The sequence below is a fragment of the Bombus fervidus genome, chromosome 13 (genome assembly GCF_041682495.2).
Source record: "Bombus fervidus isolate BK054 chromosome 13, iyBomFerv1, whole genome shotgun sequence".
NCBI lineage: Eukaryota > Metazoa > Arthropoda > Insecta > Hymenoptera > Apidae > Bombus > Bombus fervidus.
The window spans coordinates 325,033-347,216 of NC_091529.1; the positions used below are offsets into that span (position 1 = coordinate 325,033).

Here is a 22,184-nt window from a genome sequence, read left to right on the forward strand (position 1 = left end):
ACCCTTCAAACATAGTTTTCGAAAGTATTTAATTTATTAAGGTTTTAACTATACACATTTATTAAAAAATTAAAATATGTCAAAAATTACTCTTTCTGAATTTAAAGCATAGGTGGTATATATTCTTTTTCTCCTTCTAATTTCTTCAGTTTCCGTTGAACGCCATGTTTACTAAGGAGTTTTTCCATATTTTCCTTTTCCTTTGCTTCCATTTCTTCTATCTGTAGTTCTATTTCTTCTTCATTTTCAAAGAAAGTTAAAAATCGTTCTTGTTTCTTCATTTCTTCCTTCAATTTGTTTATTTCCAGCAGTTTGGCCTTTCGATTTATTTCCTCTATCTGTTTATCTAGTATTAATTGTCTTTTTTCTTCCCATTCAGTATATTTCTGAAATATTAAGCAAAATAATAAATAATAGATTTAATTAATATTCCTTTTGTATTTTTTAATGAATTTTCAATTACCTGTAACTGATCATTTATATCTATATCGTGTTGCTTTTCAACTGCAGATTTAACATTATTTTCTAGTGCTTCAATTAAATTATCCTTACACAAATTCTTTTCTTTTAACACATTGACTTCTGACATTAATTGTTCAAATTCATTTGTTGCTTTTTCTTTATGTACTTTTCCTTTGTCATTTTCAATTAAGTCAAAAACTTCATTGTAAACAATATCTCCTTCGACTTCATTTAACCATTGTTTTATTGACTTTGATGCATCTTGATATTTTTTATATAATATTAGACCTCTCAATTGACAAGTCCTTCCTAATGTATTGTTCATAAATTTTCCCTGGAAAGCCAGTGTTTTTCCAATTAAATCAATTGGATCAGTAAGATCAAAATGGTCATCAAAGAAAGGATTTCTAAGATAATCCACACGTATTTTTATTTCTTCTTTAGTATCTTCTATTGGTTCTGATGGTTTTTGCCATGTATCTGTATGTTCTAAATATTTATGACAAGCATATATAGATAGTGCATTAGTTATCAAGTTGTCAGTATCTTCTTGCAACATAGGCAAAACAGCAACTTTTACAGCACTGGCATAATCTTCTTTTTTTATATATGCATCCATGAGCATGTTATAACACACATAATCAGGAAAAATACCATATTTAAGTCTGTCATGTAACACATTCATAAGTTGTTCAGTAAGATCATTATCAAATAAATATCTTATGACAGCATGATGTGTTGAATCTAAGGTATTTGTTGTTTCTGCACTTTTTCGTAGTTTCTGGATTATATTCAATAATTCTTCTACCTGATCTTTGCTTTGTATGGTATTTACAAATATATCTATATCTATGGCACTAACTTTTCCATCAACAAAAAATTTATTGTCCAAGGTTATAAATAAATCCTCCGGTTTGTATTTTTGGAGTAACGGAAATTGCAGACGAGCTTTCCATGCATTCTCGCACCGGTACGCTTCTGATAAAAAAGATCGTTTTTGCACCGCAGTTTTGTGGAACTCATGATACAATTTTTTACCAGACCTAAATATTTTCAACATTTTGTACTCCATTTTTTGTCATTAGATCATATTCTTGAAAAGGTAGCTTTGATATCTTTTTATTTGCGCAATCAAATTAAACAGAAAGGTTACAATTACAATTGTAATATAATGTATAAAAAGAAATATGTTACGTTGTTTTAAATGTGCACAGTACTAATAAAATCAAGCTGTAATTCTTATTTATGCGTTTCTATTTACATTACCCATTATAAACTATTTTATATATTTCCCAAAATTTTGAGAGTACTTTCAACATAAACACATTTGATTTCAATGAATCCAGCTGCCTGTAGTCAGCTGCTATCGCGCATACGCATGTGGTGACTCTCGCATATTTAAGTTACGTGTGCATGTGTTTATAAATAGATAGTATGTATATATAGTTAGAGAACAGTATATTTTGTATTAGATCAAAATCATTTTTAATCATTGTTTGGGAGATAATACATACTTTCTAAAATGGTGAGGAATATAAATGAATTTGCTAATTATCACGATATAAAGGTTATGTTATCCATGATATGCGACAGTTGCAAAGACGAATTAAAAATTTTTTCAGTATTCGATAGTTAATAAAACTGAAAATGCTCATGAAGATAGCATTTGGACCTGTGCTTGGGGCTGTTTAAAGAAGAAAAAGGAATTGCAGCGAGATAATGAAGATTCACGGTAATTAATTTCGATGTATTTTTTATCATTTATATACTCCTGTATAATTTTCTTCATTATATGGCAGTGAATCGATGCAGTTTAATGGGAATGAGACAGTGGAATATTTAGTAACCGGTTCAGTCGATGATGCCGTCAAAGTTTGGGAACAAAAAGACAAAAGTTTACAACTAAAATATAAATTAACTGGTCATTCACTTGGTGTGGTATCTGTTGCAGTTAATTCAGATGGTTCAAGTGAATAATTAATAAAAACACAAAATTATTTGCATGTATTTTATTTTAATGAATATGTTAATGTTAGCAGAGCAATATGATATGTACACACATGCTTTCAGAATGTGCATCAAGTTCATTAGACTCGAGTTTAAAACTATGGAATCTACAAACAGGAGAGAAAATATCAAGCATTGAAGTAGGTCCTGTAGATATTTGGACAGTGGTATTTTCTCCAGATGATAAATTCATTGTATCTGGTAGTCATTCAGGTAAAATACATTTATATGGAACAGACAGTGGTAAACAAGAACAAACTTTAGATACCAGAGGTGGAAAATTTATATTGAGTGTTGCCTATGTATGTATTTTAAACATTTATATTGTATAAGTTTGTGCAAAAATAACACAAGATAGTTTTTGTATTATATAATTACTTATTTTAGAGCCCTGATGGTAAATACATTGCCAGTGGTGCAATTGATGGGATTATTAATATTTTTGATGTTACATATGGAAAAGTTTTACGTACATTGGAAGGTAATAACAAATTCTGTTAATAAGTTATTGATGATTTACAGTTATTAATATGTATTTGAAATATTTTAGGTCATGCAATGCCTATCAGATCTCTTTGTTTTTCGCCAGATTCTCAATTACTTCTTACCGCATCAGATGATGGACATATGAAACTGTATGACGTGTAAGTAATTCATAGTTTCAATTCGCATAAAATAGAAATACGATTAAAACATTGAAACATTAATATATTCCTTCTTATTCTTACATATAGGAAAGATGCTAATTTAGCAGGAACTATGTCAGGTCATGCCTCATGGGTACTTGGTGTTGCTTTTGCTCCAAATGGTCAACAGTTTGCATCTAGTAGTTCAGATCATACAGTTAAAGTATGGGAACTAGCCCAAAGACAATGCTTACATACATTTAATGAACACAATGATCAGGTGAGATATCGTATTATATATAGCATTATGGAATTTTTATTGTAAATTTACAAAGCAGAAAAAGTAATCTGATTTGGAGTTATGAGCATTTTACTTTTCTAGGTATGGGCTGTAAAGTACAATCCACAAAGAAATAACATGATTGCATCAGTATCTGAAGATAAATCCATTAATCTTTACGAATGTCCATTATATGACAAATAAATTTTTGTATAAATATGAATAACTGAATATCATTTTATGTATATTACATAACTTTAAATGTTATGTTTTGATATGAATATAATATTAAACAAAATAGATATTAGTATCTATAAATTTTATTGTACTGTAATTATTAATATACAAATCATTAAGATGTCCGCCGAATCTAAAATACAGTATAACAAAAGATAATAATACTTAAGATCTAAGTAAAAGACGAAGATTACAAAAGAATCCTGAAAAGGAATTCTGGTGTACAGATCAAATCCTGTATGAAGAAAAAAAATATAAACGTACCCTGATGTGGTTCCAAGTTGGAAGGGTTAAATCTAATTAACTCGAACTGGAACAGGGTATAAGACTTGTGTAACAAATACGTAAATAATGAATAGTAAAATCTATTCTATATCGTGTCAAACAGTTTCCTTCTAATGAAATTTTAGATCGATCGGGTGCATGTAGAAGGGAAGATGACGCGATATAGAAACAAACTTAAAGTATCGTACGCATTAAATGCTTCGAACAATAGTAAATTTTCCAATGAAACTAAAAAACAAATGAGAACGTGTGAAAGTAAAATTATTAAACGTCATGCCAATACCTTAAATCTTCCGATCTATAAATAGATAATTGATCCGTACACACTCTTAATTGTAGCTACATGTATTTTAGAAAGGGTAACAATCGAATCAGTAGACACTTGTTACATGCAAATCGATTTTTTATGTAATACATATATGACCAAAATAGAAGCTATTTTAACTGTAAATTTTCAAGTAGACTAGAAACTTAAAGTAAGGGTTTACAAAATTTTGTCTCTTCATATAATGCCAGTTTAGCGTTACTTAGACCGCTACATCGATATAAACATCATTACTGCTTTTGTCGTAACATTCTGTTGCGCTGAAAATGTCCAAGTTTCATCCAAATCTTCATCGTGTTTCTATCAGTCTTTAAAAAGTAATTAGACTTTGTATTCAATTAAAAGAATACAAATGAGTTTACGATGGAAACAAAATACAGATCTTATTCCTTGCAAATTTATCTATTACGAAGATGTACAGCGACATATTTCCATATACATCATGAGTCGTAATGCATATCACTAAACTTTCTACATTCTTCATCGACGTTTAATATATACAAAATTGAATTAAATAATCGAGCATAATTACTGCTACGTACTACCGATTTTTAATTTTCTTCGTAATTATGGAATTTCTCAATATATGTATATACAACACGCAAAGTGAATAGGAATGATCTATCAGGATTTTCGGCTATGTCACATTTTAATTATACCTCTTGAAAAAGGGGGGGGGGATAAAAATTGCATTGCCAATGCACATGCAACGAAGAAAAGTATTCAAACGATTATTCTTTTTATCTTTAGTGTGTAAAAATTAATGAGATACCATGAAGATTTTCGGTGTCCTTTAAACGGATGTGTGAGGTAAGAAAGAAACCTTCAACTTACTTATCAAGTATTCGTAATATATGTACTGCGTGTTGATTTACGATCAATACAGCAGTAAATCAAATGTACAATGACTAGCCTGAAACAGAAAAGCAATACTACGAAAGGAAGTTGTTTACTTTATAACAGGCTCTCACTATACCGTTGTTACTCTCGTAGAAGCTGTGACTATGTCGCTATGACAATCTGTCACTCTGAATTTGCTTTCAGTTTCATCCGGCGTTACTTTGGCTATTTGCAAAGGGATATCTTGCTTCGGATTGTAATTAAAAGGTGGGACAATGGCGGACGCGGGTGTACGCACACCAGACCCATTAACGTATGTTTGTGCAGAACCTTCTGCATTCGCAGAGTCTACTCTTATAAAGGAACCAAGACGTGATATTCGTTTCATAGGATCCACCTCTGTCGTGGAGGACTCGGTATGCTGTGATTTTCGTAGAACAACCGACGTATCAACTACATCTACGATGTCTTTCTTGTACGTAGAAGCGTCACTAGACTTTACAGGAATCTTGCAAGGTGCGTCGTTTGCGTTCATTCCGCTCAAGTCACAAGAGTTTCTGTATTTCACTTTACTAGGTTGTACGCCCATTATCAATGGCCTCTTCAATTTCGATTTGTACAAAGCTGATTCGGGATTATCATTCTCTTGGGGCACTCCTTCGAACGTGGAACTACGAAACAACCTAAAAGCTGGCGGATTGCTCACTGGAGATGGGGTATCCATCTCGTTAGCACAATTAACAGGCTGTAGCCACTGCCTAGTATCTGGTTTCTCAAACCGTTGCTTATTTTTACTCTCCTCTACCTTTTTCCAAAGGCTTGCAATTTTACTAGTCGCTTCCTTTGCCAATTTTCTAGTTTGTACTCCGGTCGAGGAGTTGGATACAATACTGGAATTACTGTTAGATCTCTGACCAAGAGGACCTACCTTTCGAAAGACTTTACCGCTTTCTATCTGTGCAGTATTTTGATTATTGGCTGATATTTTTGGAGTTGCAGTTGCTTTTCCTGTAGGTAATCGTTTTGGAGCCACCAGTAACGATAATGCTTTCGAAGATTGAATCTTCTCTGAAGCGTTTCCCTTTGACAATTTTGATTGGTGCGCTTGATGCGTCTTTGGCGTAAGTTTTGGTTTCCCAGTTGTTGGATGTACTTTGGATGTTGCACCTCTAATGGGTTTTGCGATTTTCGTTTTTATCGGTGAAGAAGATGAAGATTCTACGGTGGGCGCATTCTCCACTTCTGGTTCGTCTTTGGTAAATGTTCCTTGTCGTTCCAAGGGCTTAATCGTTACGTCCGTCTTAGTTTCTTGTTGATAGTTCGAGGAAGAACACGTTGGAGGTGTGCTGTGCCTCTTTACGGATTTTATGAAAGTTAATGACGATCCTTTCTGAGGAACTGATGCTCTTTTTGCAGCCACCGATAAAATCTTCGTTCGTTTGTCATCTGTTGAGCTGGGATTCATTTTAGGACTTATATTTGATTTTGTTGATTCTTTCGTCGCTGTACCTGGGCTATTGTTATTTTGTCTCAGCGTGGTAGCTCTAGTTGCTCTTACAATAGGTGAAGTGTTGCTACGACCTATAGGTATTCCACTGATAGGATTCACCTGTTTCAATGGAGACGATTGTGGCGTTGGCTTTCGCGTAATTGGATTTGAGTAGAGAGCTTTTCTTCTTCCGCGAATGGCCTTTGGACTTTCTGGGTCTGATTTATCCGTAGCGTTAGAATCATTACTGGGATCTCTCACCATTGCTGGTTTGATTATTCGGGGCCTTTTTGTTTCTCTAGGTGGTCCTTCGGTATTATTAGATTCATCCTCGCTTTCAGTTTCCACATTATCTGTATACCTGATGTCTTCTTGCGATCTGGGTTCTTCGATCTCGATTGTTTCCTTATGAGCGTCCTCTGGTTCTTGTACATTGTCCATTTGTTGAACACATGAACCTATTAGTTTTTTAGAGACGCCGTTGACAAACCGCATCCGTAGGTTCCGTTCTGATTCTGATTCATTTGATACTAAACTAATAGTCTCGCAATCTAGCAACCCATCCTCGCCAGTTTCATTTGTCTTATTTGATTCGTTTAATGTATTTAACACGATGGTTGCATTCTGTTCTAACATGGTTTGAATTTCATCCGATTCGATAGTGTGCGTTGAATCTGGTAATCTATCTTCTATCGCGTTTGTGGTAGTATTACTTTCTGTATCTATGAATATGCGTTCTGAGTCGTTTAAAGTTCTCGTACGATATCTTTCCCTATTCTTTTTTTGCTCGGCACGCTTTTTAATCAACGTTTTACAAGTGGATAGTTTTGACAATGTAGGGATAGCAGATTTTACCGGGGATGTTGTTCCCGTTGCCTTTTCAGAATTCTCTTGTTCATAAGTAGCATTAACTTCCTGTTGGTTATTTTGATCTTGATTCATGTCGGGGAAGGGATTTTCCAATACCTGTGTTTGAAACCTGGCTCTATCTTCTTGTCTACGTTGTTTAGGTGTCAATTTGGAAAAAGGTGAAATTTTCCCCCGTGCAATCTTCTCCTGTACTACGTTTTCCTGTCGTTCTTCTTCCTTTCTGTCGAGTTCCGCAGCTATAGTATACGTCTTATATCTTTCCTTGGCCAAAGTTCTTTTCTGCTTTGGTGTTAAATTTCTGGGTAATCGCTTCCTAGGCGTGGACTCTGCCGAGCTAGTAACGCAGTATTCAGACGAAATTGGTGTAACTGCCTCGTCAGTATCACCTGCTTCGTCGATCCTATCTATCATCACAGGATGTGGAGCTTCTTCGGTATGTAATTCCGCATCAATACACAACGTATCGCTGCATATAGTTTCTGTAGCTTGTTCCACTGTTGACTCATCCATTTCACACACTTCATTGAACAGCGAAGGTGGATTGATGTTCTCCAGATATTCACTCAAACTATTATTTGCACTATTCTGCATAGCTTCGGCGTAACGCATGCACGTCATGGATAGCACATTTGCGACAGGTTTTAGTAAATCAAAAACGGCGTCGCTCCCGCTTAAGTTTTGCGAGTCTTGATCCTTAGAATCTGCCACCTCTGATGTAATACTGGCCACGCTCAACATACTATTTTCCATGTCGCCAACGTCTGGTAACTCATCCATCATTGATGGTGGTTTGACGCTTTCTAAGTGCGAACCAGTACATTCGTTCAACAAATTTTCGAGACTGCCGGTGTGACTCTGAGTTTGACTCAGAGCTCTTTTAGCTACGACACCTAAAGGAAGAGATTTCTTGCGACAGCTTCGAGAATCTGTCGAAGATATATTCTTCGCTTGGATTGGAGGCAAGGACGTAGAATTACACCTGTCTCGATTAACGAACGACTCACTACAGTCACCCGAACCTGCGTAGCTAGCTGTCAGTGATAGTAAGCTTCCCATCGAGGAAGGTGGTTTTATTGCTTCTAAATCCATGGACGTCATACTGGTTGTATCTAGTTCGTTCTGTCGATTCATTTCTGCATCCACCGCTTCAGCCAATTTAATCGCTTCTCTTTGAATAATTTTTGAATTGGTCATGTGCCCACTGTCGCTACTTGCTGTTTCATAACACTCTGAGGTAATTGTTCCTGGTTCTTCTGGTACATCGCTTTTAAATGAAGCGATTATAGGGGCACTGATACTTATGCTAGGAAAAGATACATCATTTGGAGAATCTTCATTCCATGTATCACTCAATATGCTCTGTTTCATTGCGCTCGAATCTCGTTCTCGAATTGCTTCCGTTTGTTGCACGAGAGTCGCAGTTAACCGATCTAACGAGGCAATCATTGCATCAGGATCCCTTTGACGCCGATATACATCTTCCTTCTCCACATATTTCGTTGAGTCTGCAGGTTTCTGTGCCAGTTTGTGCTTTGAATCAACTTTTTCTTTATTAATGCCATCTATTTCACACGTGTCATTGTATATTTTACTGCTTTCATCAAAATTACTAATTTTTCGCTCCCCAAATTCACTGTCGATTTCATTCATCGTGGTTTTATTTAGCTGAATATTGTCCATAGTTTTCGTTAATCCAGGTTGGATACACAATTCTAACAGCGCATGTTCTGATTGTTCCACGGAATCGATCGATTCGCTACTCTCTGAATCTGTTACTTTAGTATAAGATTGTTGCATAGACGAATTCTCAGTCGCTTTGTCTTTTAATGTTTTTGATGTTTTATCATTTTCCCACTTAGCAGAATCATCATCTATATTTTGATCATTATCAGTAAGATCATTATGTATCAGAGACGACATGTCTTCGTTCGATTGGGTGTCGATACTAGATAGATATTGCTGCTGTGTAGGTTCTGTGTTAAACACTACTGTTTCATGTAATATCGGGCTATTCCTCAAGTTCGAAGGTAATGAGAAATTGCACAGACTATCATCGCCTAATAGTGAACCGCGTTCCGTGTTTCTTACTTTGTCCAACTCATTCTGCAAAACTTGATTCGATTGTTGCATTGGAATTTTATTTTCTATCACCTGAAATAAGAAAATTCCATGTTTATAAGATATGCGCATGCTTTTGTACATTTCTATTGTAATATTTCAAATAATGCACGAAGATAATTAAATTCTGAAATTATATTTATAAAAATATAAAATCGTGTGCACGAAATAGATATGTCACCTTTTGCATAAATTTAGCCGTACTTTGACTATAATCTGACACAATATTCATATTCGATGAGTTATCATTAACGCTATCAGTACAAATATCGGGATCTACCATTTCTTCAGATCCCGATTGTTTTGTATCAAGACTGTTCATGGTAGAATCGACAGATGAATTGCACTCCATTTGATCTAGTGCGACGCTTGTTTGGTACCTGGTAAGATTGCTTTCATTTCGTGGAACTTTTTCAAAATTATTTCCTATAAACGAATGCCTGTGCCTAAAAAAAAAAAAAAAAAAAAAAAAAAAAAATTACGTAAGAATTATTTTTCAATTAAAAATTACTTCGTTTAGCGAAAATAATAAAAAAATGTGGTAAATGTATATGTCGAACTCAACCTCTTCAATTTCGATGATTTTTTAATATATGGAGCATGTATTCGCAAAAAACTGTCGATACAGTGTTCACTACAGTGAATTCTACCTATAATCATGCGTCTGTGGCAGTGTATGCGTCAGTATTGGTTGCCGGCCATCGATTGCTTATCTTCTGTTTATGAACGAGACTATGGTCGAGCTTAAAGGACCTATGCACAACTATATGTACTTGCCAGGCTGCAAGAAATGTCTATTACAACTCAATTAAAAATTAATATCATCGATGTATGTATTGGGTTTAAGTCAGATTTCCCAATTTGGTCGCTGCTGAATTATAAAAATAATAGGCGAATGATCGATATTATTTTACGAAATAGTAACTGTAACGAATAGCAACTGTTATCATTTTATGCAAGCATTACTGGCCGGATTAAAAATGCTAATCTAAACTCTAAATTCTAAAAATGATATTTATTTTTAATTAAGTTATAGTAGACATTTTTTACAGCCTCGCTTACGCACGTTGTGTACGAACCTTCATCTCGGATACCCCAGTTTGTATACATAAGCAGAAAATTCCGACCAGGTCATTTTATTCGGCAGTTGGCAACTAAACAAACGTGTATGCTGCCACAGATTTGTGCACAATTCAACGTACAATTCTCTGTAGTAGTAACGATAGTTTTTGCAAATATCTCGGAAATTAAAGCCGACCGCCAGTTACATATATAGGAAAAAGTTGTTCGGAATCATGCCTCCCACCACATATTAAAAAATCATCGAAGTTAGAAAGGTTGAGTTCGATCTGTACATGTACCAAGGATGTTGTCGATAATTATAGTACATTTATATCGAATCAAAATATTTACCTATTATTTTGCATTCCAATATTAATGCAAGCTGTAAGCAGATCTTCGTCGTCCTCATCGCCATCACTGACTTGATCTAAACATTCGGAAGAGTTGTTTATATTTAATATATAAGGCATGTTACGGGTATCTCCTTTTAGTTCAAATTCCTTACATCCTGAATCGTTAGAAGCCTTCAATGCACTAGTCACGTACGAATTAACACCGTTGCTAGGATAACTTTTATCAAATTTATCGTTTTTTTCAAACATGCCATTCTGTGTATCGTATTTCTTCTCTACAATAAAATAAATACATTTTTTTAACTGTTTCAATAAAATTCTATATTTTTAGAGAAAATTTTTCAGTATCGTTGAATTTCGAATCGTGTCGTATCGAGAGTGAGTATAAACAATTTTTTCTGTAACTTTACCTGGTTTATTTTTTGTAGAATTGGGCGCTATATTATCATTCTCAGCATATTGTAAGTTGCTCGAAGATACTTCTGTAATTGTTGTTCTTACGCTGCAAATAGGAAAATACAGAATTTTCATTTATTTTTTCATATATTAAATATGTAGGGTATTCTCAGGTTAAAGAAAATAACAAGTGATAGGAAATGTGTCACATAGATGTACGTATATCTATATATTATACATAACATATATATCATGATATAACCATGTGTAATCATATCATATATATAATCAAGGTTATAGTTACGACCCAAACATTTTTTATTAAGAAAATAAGCTACTAAAAATTTTCATTTATTTTTTAAATAAAATGTTCTTTTTGCTAATTTTATTATCTACATAAAAGTGTACAAACCTCAATGAACTTTTCATAGAAGTGTGATTATCTTCTTCAACATTATTGTCCTTGATATTCGTTTCAAAGTACTGCAACATTTGACTTCTCTTCTTGTCACCCGAAATTTCCGTACATTCCATTCTGGTACATTCTAAATTCAATTCCTCCATATCTTGTAATTTACCTTGTTCCTGAATCTTCTTCAATAAACTTCTCTGTCGACTATCCTCTTGCAAGTCAGAAGCCGATGCTGCTCTAGAAGAATTTAAAGACGTTCCATGTGGAGTTCCCTCTGTGCAATAGGTCTTTACTGTATCTTCGTGGATAAGCTCTTGATCATTACTCGGGAAATAGTGAGAATGTGGTTTCCCTTCGTCTTCCAGACTTCGTTCAGCATAACGCAAACTATAGTCAGTTGGTTGATCCAAATCCGTCTCGGCATAATCACTGAACAGATTTCCCTCTGTTCGATAACTGACAGTCGGTGAAATAGCCTGTTGTATAGTATTCAACGAACTGTGCTGATGCAAAACAGTCTTGTCGTAGACGTTTCCAAAGTTGATGTCTTTCGCGGGAGAGCTGTTGTTGACGAATGATAACGAGGTCGAGGTTTCTATTCCAGGCTTCGTGCTCACGTACTCGGTTTTTGTGCAAACGTTCAACTCCGTTTCCTCGGAAATACTGGATTGACTACCAGTCTTGAGCACAGACGTGATGCTTTGTGGCAAGTTGTCCTCTACAGAAGAGTGTAGCAAATTCTGTGAACAGGCGGATTCTTGATCCGGAGCCGAGGACCAGGAAATGGTAGAATTAGTGCATCTAAGATCGACGAGACCATTAAAACCGTCTGACGACTTCAAACGATCCGGGATGGCGTTTTTGTAGCGTAACGTATACTTCTTCTCCGAAGAGGTCTTCGAGTGGGCGTCACTGGACATTCCGCTGTCGAAACCGACTGCGGAGTGTAGCGACGAGGACTGTTGTTTTATCTGAATATCAGTAGGAGATAGTCCATTCAATACATGTCGATTTACCCTTTCAAACATGGTGTCAGAATGAGTGCTTGTTATGGAGCGCATAGAGTCTCTACTCTCGCTTCTGGCGACTCCGTTGCACTTCATATTGGATGTGCTAGGTTGATTATGTAGCTGATAAGAGCGCAAAGTTCGCGTGTTGATCCCCAAGAAGCTATGTTCCACCTTGAACGAAAACTTATCGTCTTTGTTTGTCGGAGATGTGCTAGGCTCGATGTTATCGCAAGTTTCAGCCAAGTTTTGATCTATTTCTTGCTCCAGAGCCCTTTGTCTGCGTGCAACTAAAGTTGGTAGAGTTGGAAGTCCTAATCCGCGTGCTGTCGAGTCTAAGTGGACGAGATTATTACAGCCTGGTCTGGCACTCAGTAAATTCTTCAAGGCTGCGCTTGAACCCATTGAAATCATCTTGTGCTTGGAGTGAATTAGACTACGAAGCATTGGAACTGCGCCCAGGTCCCATAACAGACGCTGATCCTGTGGACATCGGGCAGAAAGATTCCACAGAGCTCCACAGGCGTTACTAACGACAGTTAAACTAGGTGATCGCAATTGTTGTAATAATACTTGCAAACATCCCCTCTCTCTTACAATGGCTCGGTAATCTTCTCTAACAGCAATGTGACTAGATACATTCCTCAAAATACCACCGGCGTTTTCAACAATGGCTAAAGTTTTAGATGGTGCTTTGTAGCTCAACATATCCACGAGGAATGCCAGTGCGCCATCTACGGCACAAATATCCACTTTATTTGTGCTACAGTGTGCCGACAGGTTCCAAAGTGCAGAGAGTATTGACTTAAGAGTTGATTCTTTCCTACCCTCCATCGCAGCCTTCATCAAACCAGTTACTGCTCCCACTTCCCTCAACGTTTGTTTGCTACTAGTATCAGCTCGCCACGACAAATTTCTCAATACAGACGCTGTGACTTGTCTGAGATCGTCGCTTGGACTTTTCAATTGCGAAACCAGAGCCTTCATGAACTCCCGGAAGGAACAGAGCAATGCTTTATTGTTTCCATCGCCGAATGTCAGATTCGTCAGAGCCATTCCGGCATATCTACGCAATGTGATGCAATTTTGATCGTCGCATTCGCTTCCATGAGCCATATGATCCATCTCGATCAGCTCCGCAACTGCATGAAGTCCACCGAGTTGACACATGGCGTGACGATGAGCTTCGTCGAAGGAAAGTTTCATCAATGCCGCTATCGTTGGCCCGGGATGCCTCTCTAGGTCATCAGGAACTTGACCCGTTTCTAGGGACGTCCTCAGAGTCTGGCAATAGTCCCGTAACTGTTCTAGAAACCGGAGAACCCTCGCCTCCCGGCGTCCAGCCCTTTCGTCGCTTTTGGCATACACTATATTATGCAAAGCTCGAGATGCCTTTTCTCTGGTTTCTGGATCTTGTCCTGGAGCGTGAATCAGTTGTACCAATAATGGAAGGCATCCTGATTGCCTCATTATGAGGCAATTGTCTATCGAATTGCTCATAGAGAGTAGCGTTGCACTCATGTCCTCTCGGCCCTCTGTGCTACCAAGCATTCCCAGTAAATTGTACACTACGTCCACTTTCGCCCCTAGCCTTCGATCGCCTTGCATTTCCGTGGAACAGCCGAGGGCCCCGCCCGAATTCGACGAAAAGCTCATCACGCTGGCTACGTCCTATGGGAGAGGATGGAAATTAGTGTTAGGATTTTGATTTAGGAAGAATACTGTCACCTTTGAAGTTCTTTCTCCTTTATTAAAAAGTAATAATTAAATTAGTTTTTTAGTAATTAAGAACCTTTTTCCTAGTTTTGAAGGACTTACATTTACCAACAATCGAAGAATATTTGTAAAGTTTCCGAGGAAATTTAAACTGACCTTCAATCTATTTATTTACTTTATACACAAAGGGCTATCTATTCTATTTTCAATTTTTTATTTATATACTATGCAACGTTGTAAATTATTTATTAAATTGTAATTATTTTTAATTTTTCTCTTTCTAATTAATTGTTTCTATTAAATAATCGTTTAACGTTAACATATTAAACGTTTATAATTATATAAACTATATACAATTATAAAAAACTATAAATTATTATATAAACGTTTTAAATATATCATAGAAAAATAGTTCAACTCACTTATATAATATTCTATTATATAAAATATATTTATCACACTTTCATTACATTATTATATATTAATATTTGCGTTAATTTTTCAAATATGTAATATTATATGCCTTATGACTTAATAAAATAGATTTCCGTAGTAATAAATTATTAAATCATTCATGGTGATTTTAGCTTCGCAAATCGATTGTGTAATAATGATAATGGTTAGTACGATGAGTCAAACTTCTTTTTCGCAGGTCATTGCTCCCTTTTCAGCGCCGTCTTTATGACAGGTTACGTATTTATTAATGTCGTTCTGTTCATTCAACTCCCGATATATACATATGTTCCATATTTATATCCTTACACTTTAGATGTATTTTCCTTTTTTTAATATAATTGTATTCTTTAAGATTCTTCAAAATATTAACAGTACGGAGGAAGAGTAATAGTCAAATAAAGATACTGCTCAGAAACTTATTGTACGTTAGTGTGAATAACTGCAGAAAAAGATAATTTTTGAGTCAATTAACAAAATATCTTTTTGAATGTAACTCCTGGACTCGTTACATCTCCAAAGTGAATAATGATATTACTCTTCCACGATTCTTCAAAAAATTACATGGCACATAATTTTGGAGATGTTTAGTAAAATCAGTAAAATAACAAAATAGATTTTCCTTGATGTAATATAATTTTGAGATTATTTGACTATCAAGATAAGAAATGGCCCACTATTTTTCGTAAAATGCGATTATATAACGCATAATTTTGGAATCAATTTGTAAAACTATTAAGGTAATAAAATACTATTATTTTTCCCTAAATTCGATTGTGCGATGTACGGTTCAGAAAAACAGTGACTTACGTTGTGTACAGTGATTGATGTGCTTTGTTGAGTGGAAAAGCCCATTTGTTGATTGGCCCATATATCTCTTCTGATGGGCCACGTTCCCCGATAAGAAGATGGTAATCTGTGGCCCTGTAAGGATGTATCTGGTTTGCTGTCTTCCTCACTACTTCCACCTTCATTGTAACGTTTATTTCTTCTTGTATAAATCTGCTAAACATAGTTAAACAATCTAATTAACGACGAATTCATTGTATGGCGACAAAAAATTGTATTCGTGAAAATATAAAAGTTCTTTAAGTATAACAAGTTGATAATTTACTATTAACACTCGATAAAAAATACGACAACAGACAAGATTTTAGTTATCTTCAGCACGAATCAAGAGAAATAATAATAATAGGAATTTTCCAATTTTTATAAACTCACATCTATTTTTTTAGAAAATATTTCATCTGCTATAGGAAATTCTTTTTCTACCACGTGTAATCTTAATCAAACATTGTAATTCCAAATTAAATTTTTTTTGTAATTTTAAATCTACGACATGAACACTTTTAACAAATCTTTTAAAACATTGACCATGTGTATGTTAAATACGATCATGTTCGTTCTTCAAAAAAAAAAAAAAAAAAAAAAAAAAGGAAACAAAATAAAAACATTACACTCTAGAAACAATTCAAATTTCCCGCTAAAACAGAACGGAAGCCATGAAGTTAACTCAAGTCTACCTGCGTAGAAATGAACGTGAAATAATCAACGTTCGTACTCTAAGCGTCTTACGTTCTTGCACAGGCTACAGAAAACGTACGAAATAAATTCTTGCAGAAATGTTTAGGGTGACAGGGCGAGTTAAAGGTGCAGGGGGGGGGGGCGAAAGAAAAAAGTGCAGAGATAGAAACGCAAGCGAGAAAGGATATAGATATATGAGTAAACGTGTATAACCAAGGGTAGAGAAAGACAGAATGAGCTCTCCGTAAAATCAATACGGAGCTACGTTGGTGGAAGTGCATGTAGGAAGAGCTCGTACTCTACAAGCACGAGGCAATACCAGTGGTTTCCAACCATCTCTTGTTAATTATTCGACTAAGGCAAAATAATATTAAATTTGTTTGAACAGCAGAAAACATCGCCGATGTAATGTAAATAACGTAAGATTTAATGTAATCTTTGTTTTCCAGATATTTCGGAACTAGTTATATAAGAATGCAATAGTTTGTTGAACGATTAATTAACTATAGAGAGTAGGTAATGTGTGTAGAAATTTTAATTATCATACAACCAACTAATGTTTTAATAAACATACAACTTTTGTTGCTCGCTTAATGGAGGACCTTGTACGTTACACATTTTCGTTTACACACTCTTGAGCATCCCCATAGGTATTAATTGATTTATACACTCGTTATGGCACAGTACTAGACGCTGCGCTTGTGCTTTTAGGAACTGCATTAACTATCTTCGATACAATTACCGTTGTCATCTGACGATAGAGATTTACATAACGTCGGACAACACGATGACATTTTGTCATCATAGGAGATAACGAAATGTAATGGTAAATGATATCACTTTCATCACTGACAGTTTATATACCAGTATACAGAAGCTACAAAACACCATGCAAGATTCGAGTAAATATGAAAAAGATCCAAATTAACATCGGTAAACATCGATTTATTTGGCACGTCGAATCGTGCAAAAGAAGAAACGATAAAATATTGCCGGAGATTTTGCAATCGCTTATAAAGTTCTTCCAATAACAAACAAAAAAACCAATCCATTACAATGGACAATCGCATTCCCTCAGAGTATTCGAATTCACCTGTTCTATCTGCGCATTACAGGCTTCTCTTCGATTCGGAAAAACAAAGCCACACAACGGCCACTCGACAAAGGAAAAAATATACACAGTCTAGTCCGATCAATTTCAGTGTCATCTCTTCGTGATCGTTTTATGCGAACCTATCAATCACACGTCGTAGCATGCATCAACGAGGCTGCAGCAGAAAACAAAAGAAAAAAAAAGAGTATGCACGAGATAAGCAAGAATATATAGATAGGAGGAGAGTAAGAATGGAAGAACAGTAAGAAGATAAAAAAATTACCTCGGGGCTCGGCGTGGACGACCTTCGTTCGTCCTCCTCCTTTACTTCTGGCTCCATGGCATCCTCCTTGCTGGTCTCAGCGATCGCGGAGCCTAGGTACAACCTTGGCCTGATGTGGGCATTGACGGACAGAGAAGTGGAGGAGGATGACGGCGTTTTCAACGCGTTTTTCATCAGCGAGCATCTCGCGGATGTCGTCGCCGCTGCGGCGACAGGGTTGAACGCTGCGCCGTCCACGGACGACTCCAGCTCGTGCGCCGCGACGCCGATCAGGGGCGTAGATACCTCGATGTCGTGAGGGCGCCTCTGAGCCCTCCACGAGCCGACACCTTCCACGTCGACGCCTATCGCCTTGCGAAACACGCGACACTCCTCCGACAACAATCTTTCCGTTCTTTTTTGACAATCCTCTGCGTCTTCCTGCAACAATAATAATCAACAAAATGAGTAGTTTGAAGATTCCCGGATAAAAATCACAATATTACGCGATCGTTTTACAGACTACGTCGTGTGTCGGTACTTGGCATATAGTTTACAACCGTGATCTTTTTAAAAATTCGTTGTTTATTTTGTAAAAAATAACAATGCGAAATAAATCGCATACAAAGTTGGTGTTGAGATTTTCCATGAATATTTTTTATCATCATCTCTTTAAGCGTCTTAGTTTACTTAAAGAATCTGTATAGAGATATCGTATAGAGACTGTATGATAATAGGAAATAAATGGGAGAAAAAGCTGAAGTCCAGGGTTGCTCGAAAGATTTTAAATGGATGTTTGTTTTAAGATGATCTTTCCTAGTATTTTGGTTTAGGTAGGTACATAATTTGCACGAATCTCGAGTGCAGATTGTGCGATAATAGAAATTTACTTAAAGAATTCAACTCTAATTACTTATTCAAGCGATTCTCGTTTGTTTGCAATGATTTTTTGAACATTTTTGTTATTTCAATCTTTATTTAAAATCCTAATTTTTAACTCTTAAAAATAAAAAATTCTTTTATTACGGCAGATTCATATGCTAAATAATTATTATTGTTCGCTTAATAGATATACAACATATGTTCGCATCGTCCCCACTTATTACTTACTTTATAACATTTACCAGCTTTGTTGTTTTTAATTTCGGAAGAAACATATGTTGTTGATTTAAAATTACAATCGTTTGTTTCTAACAGATGCAACATAATCATAAGGATAAGCTCACATATTGGCTGGAAGTGTCACATATACGTAAGCTATATAGCAACGCGTTCTTGTTGTCCCGCTAATCATCTTTTCAGCTCTGTACAATATAGTCATATAGGTTTCAAAATCTAAAACGGATGAAATTTTCTACTAGATAGAAATATAGCAAAAATCGTTATCGAGGAAACGAAAAAAGCAAACGTAACAAAATGTACAATTATAATGTACGAATATCTGCAAATATTCACTATATACGTATTAGTACGAGATGTAGATATTGATATTTGTAATTCTAGAGGATTTTTCAGATACGCGTTAGTTGTAAGTCAGCCAAGAATAAGCGTAATGTTGGATAAAATATTCGATTTAAAAGTCAGATTGCGGAGAATTAAGTAAGAAGATGTAATGCAAACGTTTGGAATTTTTATGAAGATGTTATCAACATTATTTTCACTCATTTCTTTCGTGGCAATGATGATATTGTCAAAGATTTTTTTTCCTTCTATTAAATATTTTACGCCTAATAATTTACCATTTAGCCATTAATGATTGAAATTTGATTGACTGTATGACTTAGGAATGTAGTCGTTCCTTCGAATGGTACAAGGCGGTACGAGTTAGCATAATATTCTGGTTCGATATTTCATAAGTCAGTATGTAATGAGCCTAATATATCAGGCTATTTTAATAAAATTATATATTAGAGGTTTCATAGGTATAAGTTTATTCTACTACATACTTGTAGCTTTCTTAGATTCTCATTTAATTTTTTTTTTATTGTAAAATAAGTTTGAATTTTTGGCTCTAAATTTGTTGCTTTTTGTCCATAAACTATAATCCATCCCTCGGTTAAGATGGCCATCATTTGTATAAGTATATTACCTCGGACCCGTAATAATGCTAAGGAATAGTTATAAAATTCAACTTTTTACCTTTCTGCCAAGGCCCTTAATTGCTACAAACACTTTACTCGCTATCATCCCTTCGAACAGAATATATTTCAACTTGCTCTTAACTCTTCGTTGAAAACACTTGTATACGCATCAATCGCATTCTTAAACGTTGTTGGAAATAAAGAGTATATTAAACTCATAAACTTAAGTGTTATAATCATTCAACCATCCCTATTATCTTAACTGAAATAAGAAATCGGTTGATGGCGTCGATCATCGTATCGTAACGAGAATTTACGACTCTCGTTCTACAACGTTAAACGTGTCTTCCCGCGGAGCGGTCGAACAGATTTTGTAATAATTATAATAAGATATCATACTAAGATGATACTAACAATAACATTGCGATATGTAAGATTAAAAACATGAGAATGCAAAGCAATTTGTAAGTGCGTATGGTAGGTGTACATTTTGTGTACTACATTATAGTAACTACAATAAATGAAGTTTGATAAATTGCGATGATTTTATGGTACCGAAACCATTGTATACGAAAGTTAAAACGTGAGAAAAAATGAAAATGTTAAGACGACATAAAAGACAAACAAAAGAGGGTATAAGATTTTATAATACCAATTTATCATATAATATATGATTTAAAAAATTTTAAGTGAAATTGTAAGAAAGTGAATTATACATATATATATATATATATACTACATGTATAATGTATAATGACAATTAGTATACGTTTCAGGACATAAGTTGTTATATAACGAAGCGTAGGCAGTGCGTTCTTATCATGTAACATCTTCGTGCGGACAAAAGTAATGAGCAAACGCAGTGTCACTCACAATTGTCTGTGCTAAAAATACATTCATATGTGTAGACTATAAGAATTCTTTGAATGAATATCTCAGATATCAAACGTTAACATATAATGAATCACCTTTTAATCATTCAGTATCCTTTCCATAAAAATTAGTCTCATTCTAATTAAATATCTTATTGCAGTAGTATTAATATTTACGTCTTTAGGATATAATACCAAAAGTATAGCTTTGTTTCAATATAAATTATTTAAAAAGTTACTTATTTTAATTATTGGTCATATTTAATGTAGTTGAAATATTATTAAAAATATTCTAGTATAAATTATAAAAACGTTCCTTATTTGAAGATTAGCTTTCAAAAGGACACTAATTGGGTATTTTAACCCCTTGCTTTCTGATATCGAATCACATTATAAATCAAATTCAGTGAGATGCCTTCATAGGCAGGCGTTAACTGTATTAAAGTTCAATTCTAATTTTGACTTTAATACGAAACAAGACTGTGAATTAACAAATACAAATTGCATATAACATTTCAATGTTTTGTTTTAAACATAGAGCTATTACTTTATTAATTGATACACATATGCGTATATGCAAGAATAGTTCATATGGAGTTAATTCAAAAAAAGTAAGATGCATCGGTTAGATTAGCAATTGAATCGATTACTATGCTATTCATGAAATTTAATAGAAATGATTAAAGAAGTATTTTATATTTTACTCTTTTACATCGCTTAAATGCAAAATTGAAGTTTTTCTTTGTTCCTAAGAACATATTTCACATTTAATCTATATTAATTATTAATATATCATATTTTTTCAATTTTATAATTCAATTATCTTCACAAATAAATTCGCAACTTATTTTTCTTGCAGACATATTTTTAAAGATATTAAGATACATGTTAAGCTTTTATTTCTCTTTTAATTATATGTAAATTTTAAAAACATCTTTTAATATTAGATTTTAGATCTCCACGAAATATTTAATCATATAAGTTCTAATAAAAGAATTATTTATATGGAAGTATTATTTATACAACCGTATGATTCATGCAACCGGAACTGGATTTTCTGATTAGAATTAGATAAAGATATTAGAGATTGAAAAGATGAATGATTTTTCTTACAAGTGTTACGATGCATATGTGCAACTGGGTTTTTAAATAAATAAATAACTAAATAGAGATTTGAAATATGTATAATACGTACATGTATTTCTTAGATGCATAAAATTAATCCTTATTATACCTCAGAATATATATACACTCCGCGTCAAAAAGATAACCCAGGTGTGCTATCTTTAATTTCTCAATGACGCGTGTAAAGTTTTTCGTCTGTAATGTATAATATCCAAACATTATGAGCTCAGAATATGCGGCTTGCTGAAAATAATTCACAATGTCGTAGATGTTTGTATACAACAAAGAA

At 34.6% G+C, this 22,184-nt stretch overlaps 3 protein-coding genes across 8 annotated transcripts in view; 1 reads left to right on the forward strand and 2 right to left on the reverse strand.

The window, feature by feature from the left end:
- Nucleotides 1-12: 12 nt before the first annotated feature.
- LOC139993724 (uncharacterized) lies at nt 13-1,796 on the reverse strand. The gene is made up of 3 exons (XM_072015709.1): nt 1,729-1,796; nt 464-1,505; nt 13-386 (listed from the first exon to the last, which is right to left on the reverse strand). Exons 1-3 carry the CDS (start codon nt 1,779-1,781, stop codon nt 102-104), a joined length of 1,380 nt encoding a protein of 459 aa, XP_071871810.1. The 5' UTR covers nt 1,782-1,796; the 3' UTR covers nt 13-101.
- Nucleotides 1,797-1,848: 52 nt separating this feature from the next.
- LOC139993725 (uncharacterized) lies at nt 1,849-4,186 on the forward strand. The gene is made up of 8 exons (XM_072015710.1): nt 1,849-1,987; nt 2,085-2,194; nt 2,262-2,431; nt 2,533-2,771; nt 2,857-2,950; nt 3,020-3,113; nt 3,204-3,375; nt 3,478-4,186. Exons 1-8 carry the CDS (start codon nt 1,985-1,987, stop codon nt 3,577-3,579), a joined length of 984 nt encoding a protein of 327 aa, XP_071871811.1. The 5' UTR covers nt 1,849-1,984; the 3' UTR covers nt 3,580-4,186.
- The window catches only part of LOC139993720 (uncharacterized), an 85,070-nt gene continuing 66,565 nt past the window's right edge, over nt 3,680-22,184 (reverse strand). For 3 of the 6 annotated variants that reach the window (XM_072015696.1, XM_072015697.1, XM_072015699.1), the window contains 7 exons: nt 17,839-18,258; nt 15,749-15,943; nt 11,763-14,440; nt 11,365-11,456; nt 10,953-11,229; nt 9,721-9,985; nt 3,680-9,572 (listed from right to left, as the gene is read on the reverse strand). In XM_072015696.1, coding sequence (XP_071871797.1) covers nt 5,193-9,572; nt 9,721-9,985; nt 10,953-11,229; nt 11,365-11,456; nt 11,763-14,440; nt 15,749-15,943; nt 17,839-18,258 — 8,307 coding nt within the window. In that variant the 3' untranslated portion in view covers nt 3,680-5,192. The remainder of the gene's footprint in view (nt 9,573-9,720; nt 9,986-10,952; nt 11,230-11,364; nt 11,457-11,762; nt 14,441-15,748; nt 15,944-17,838; nt 18,259-22,184) is intronic. The other 3 variants (XM_072015700.1, XM_072015698.1, XM_072015701.1) reach the window with 3 other exon arrangements.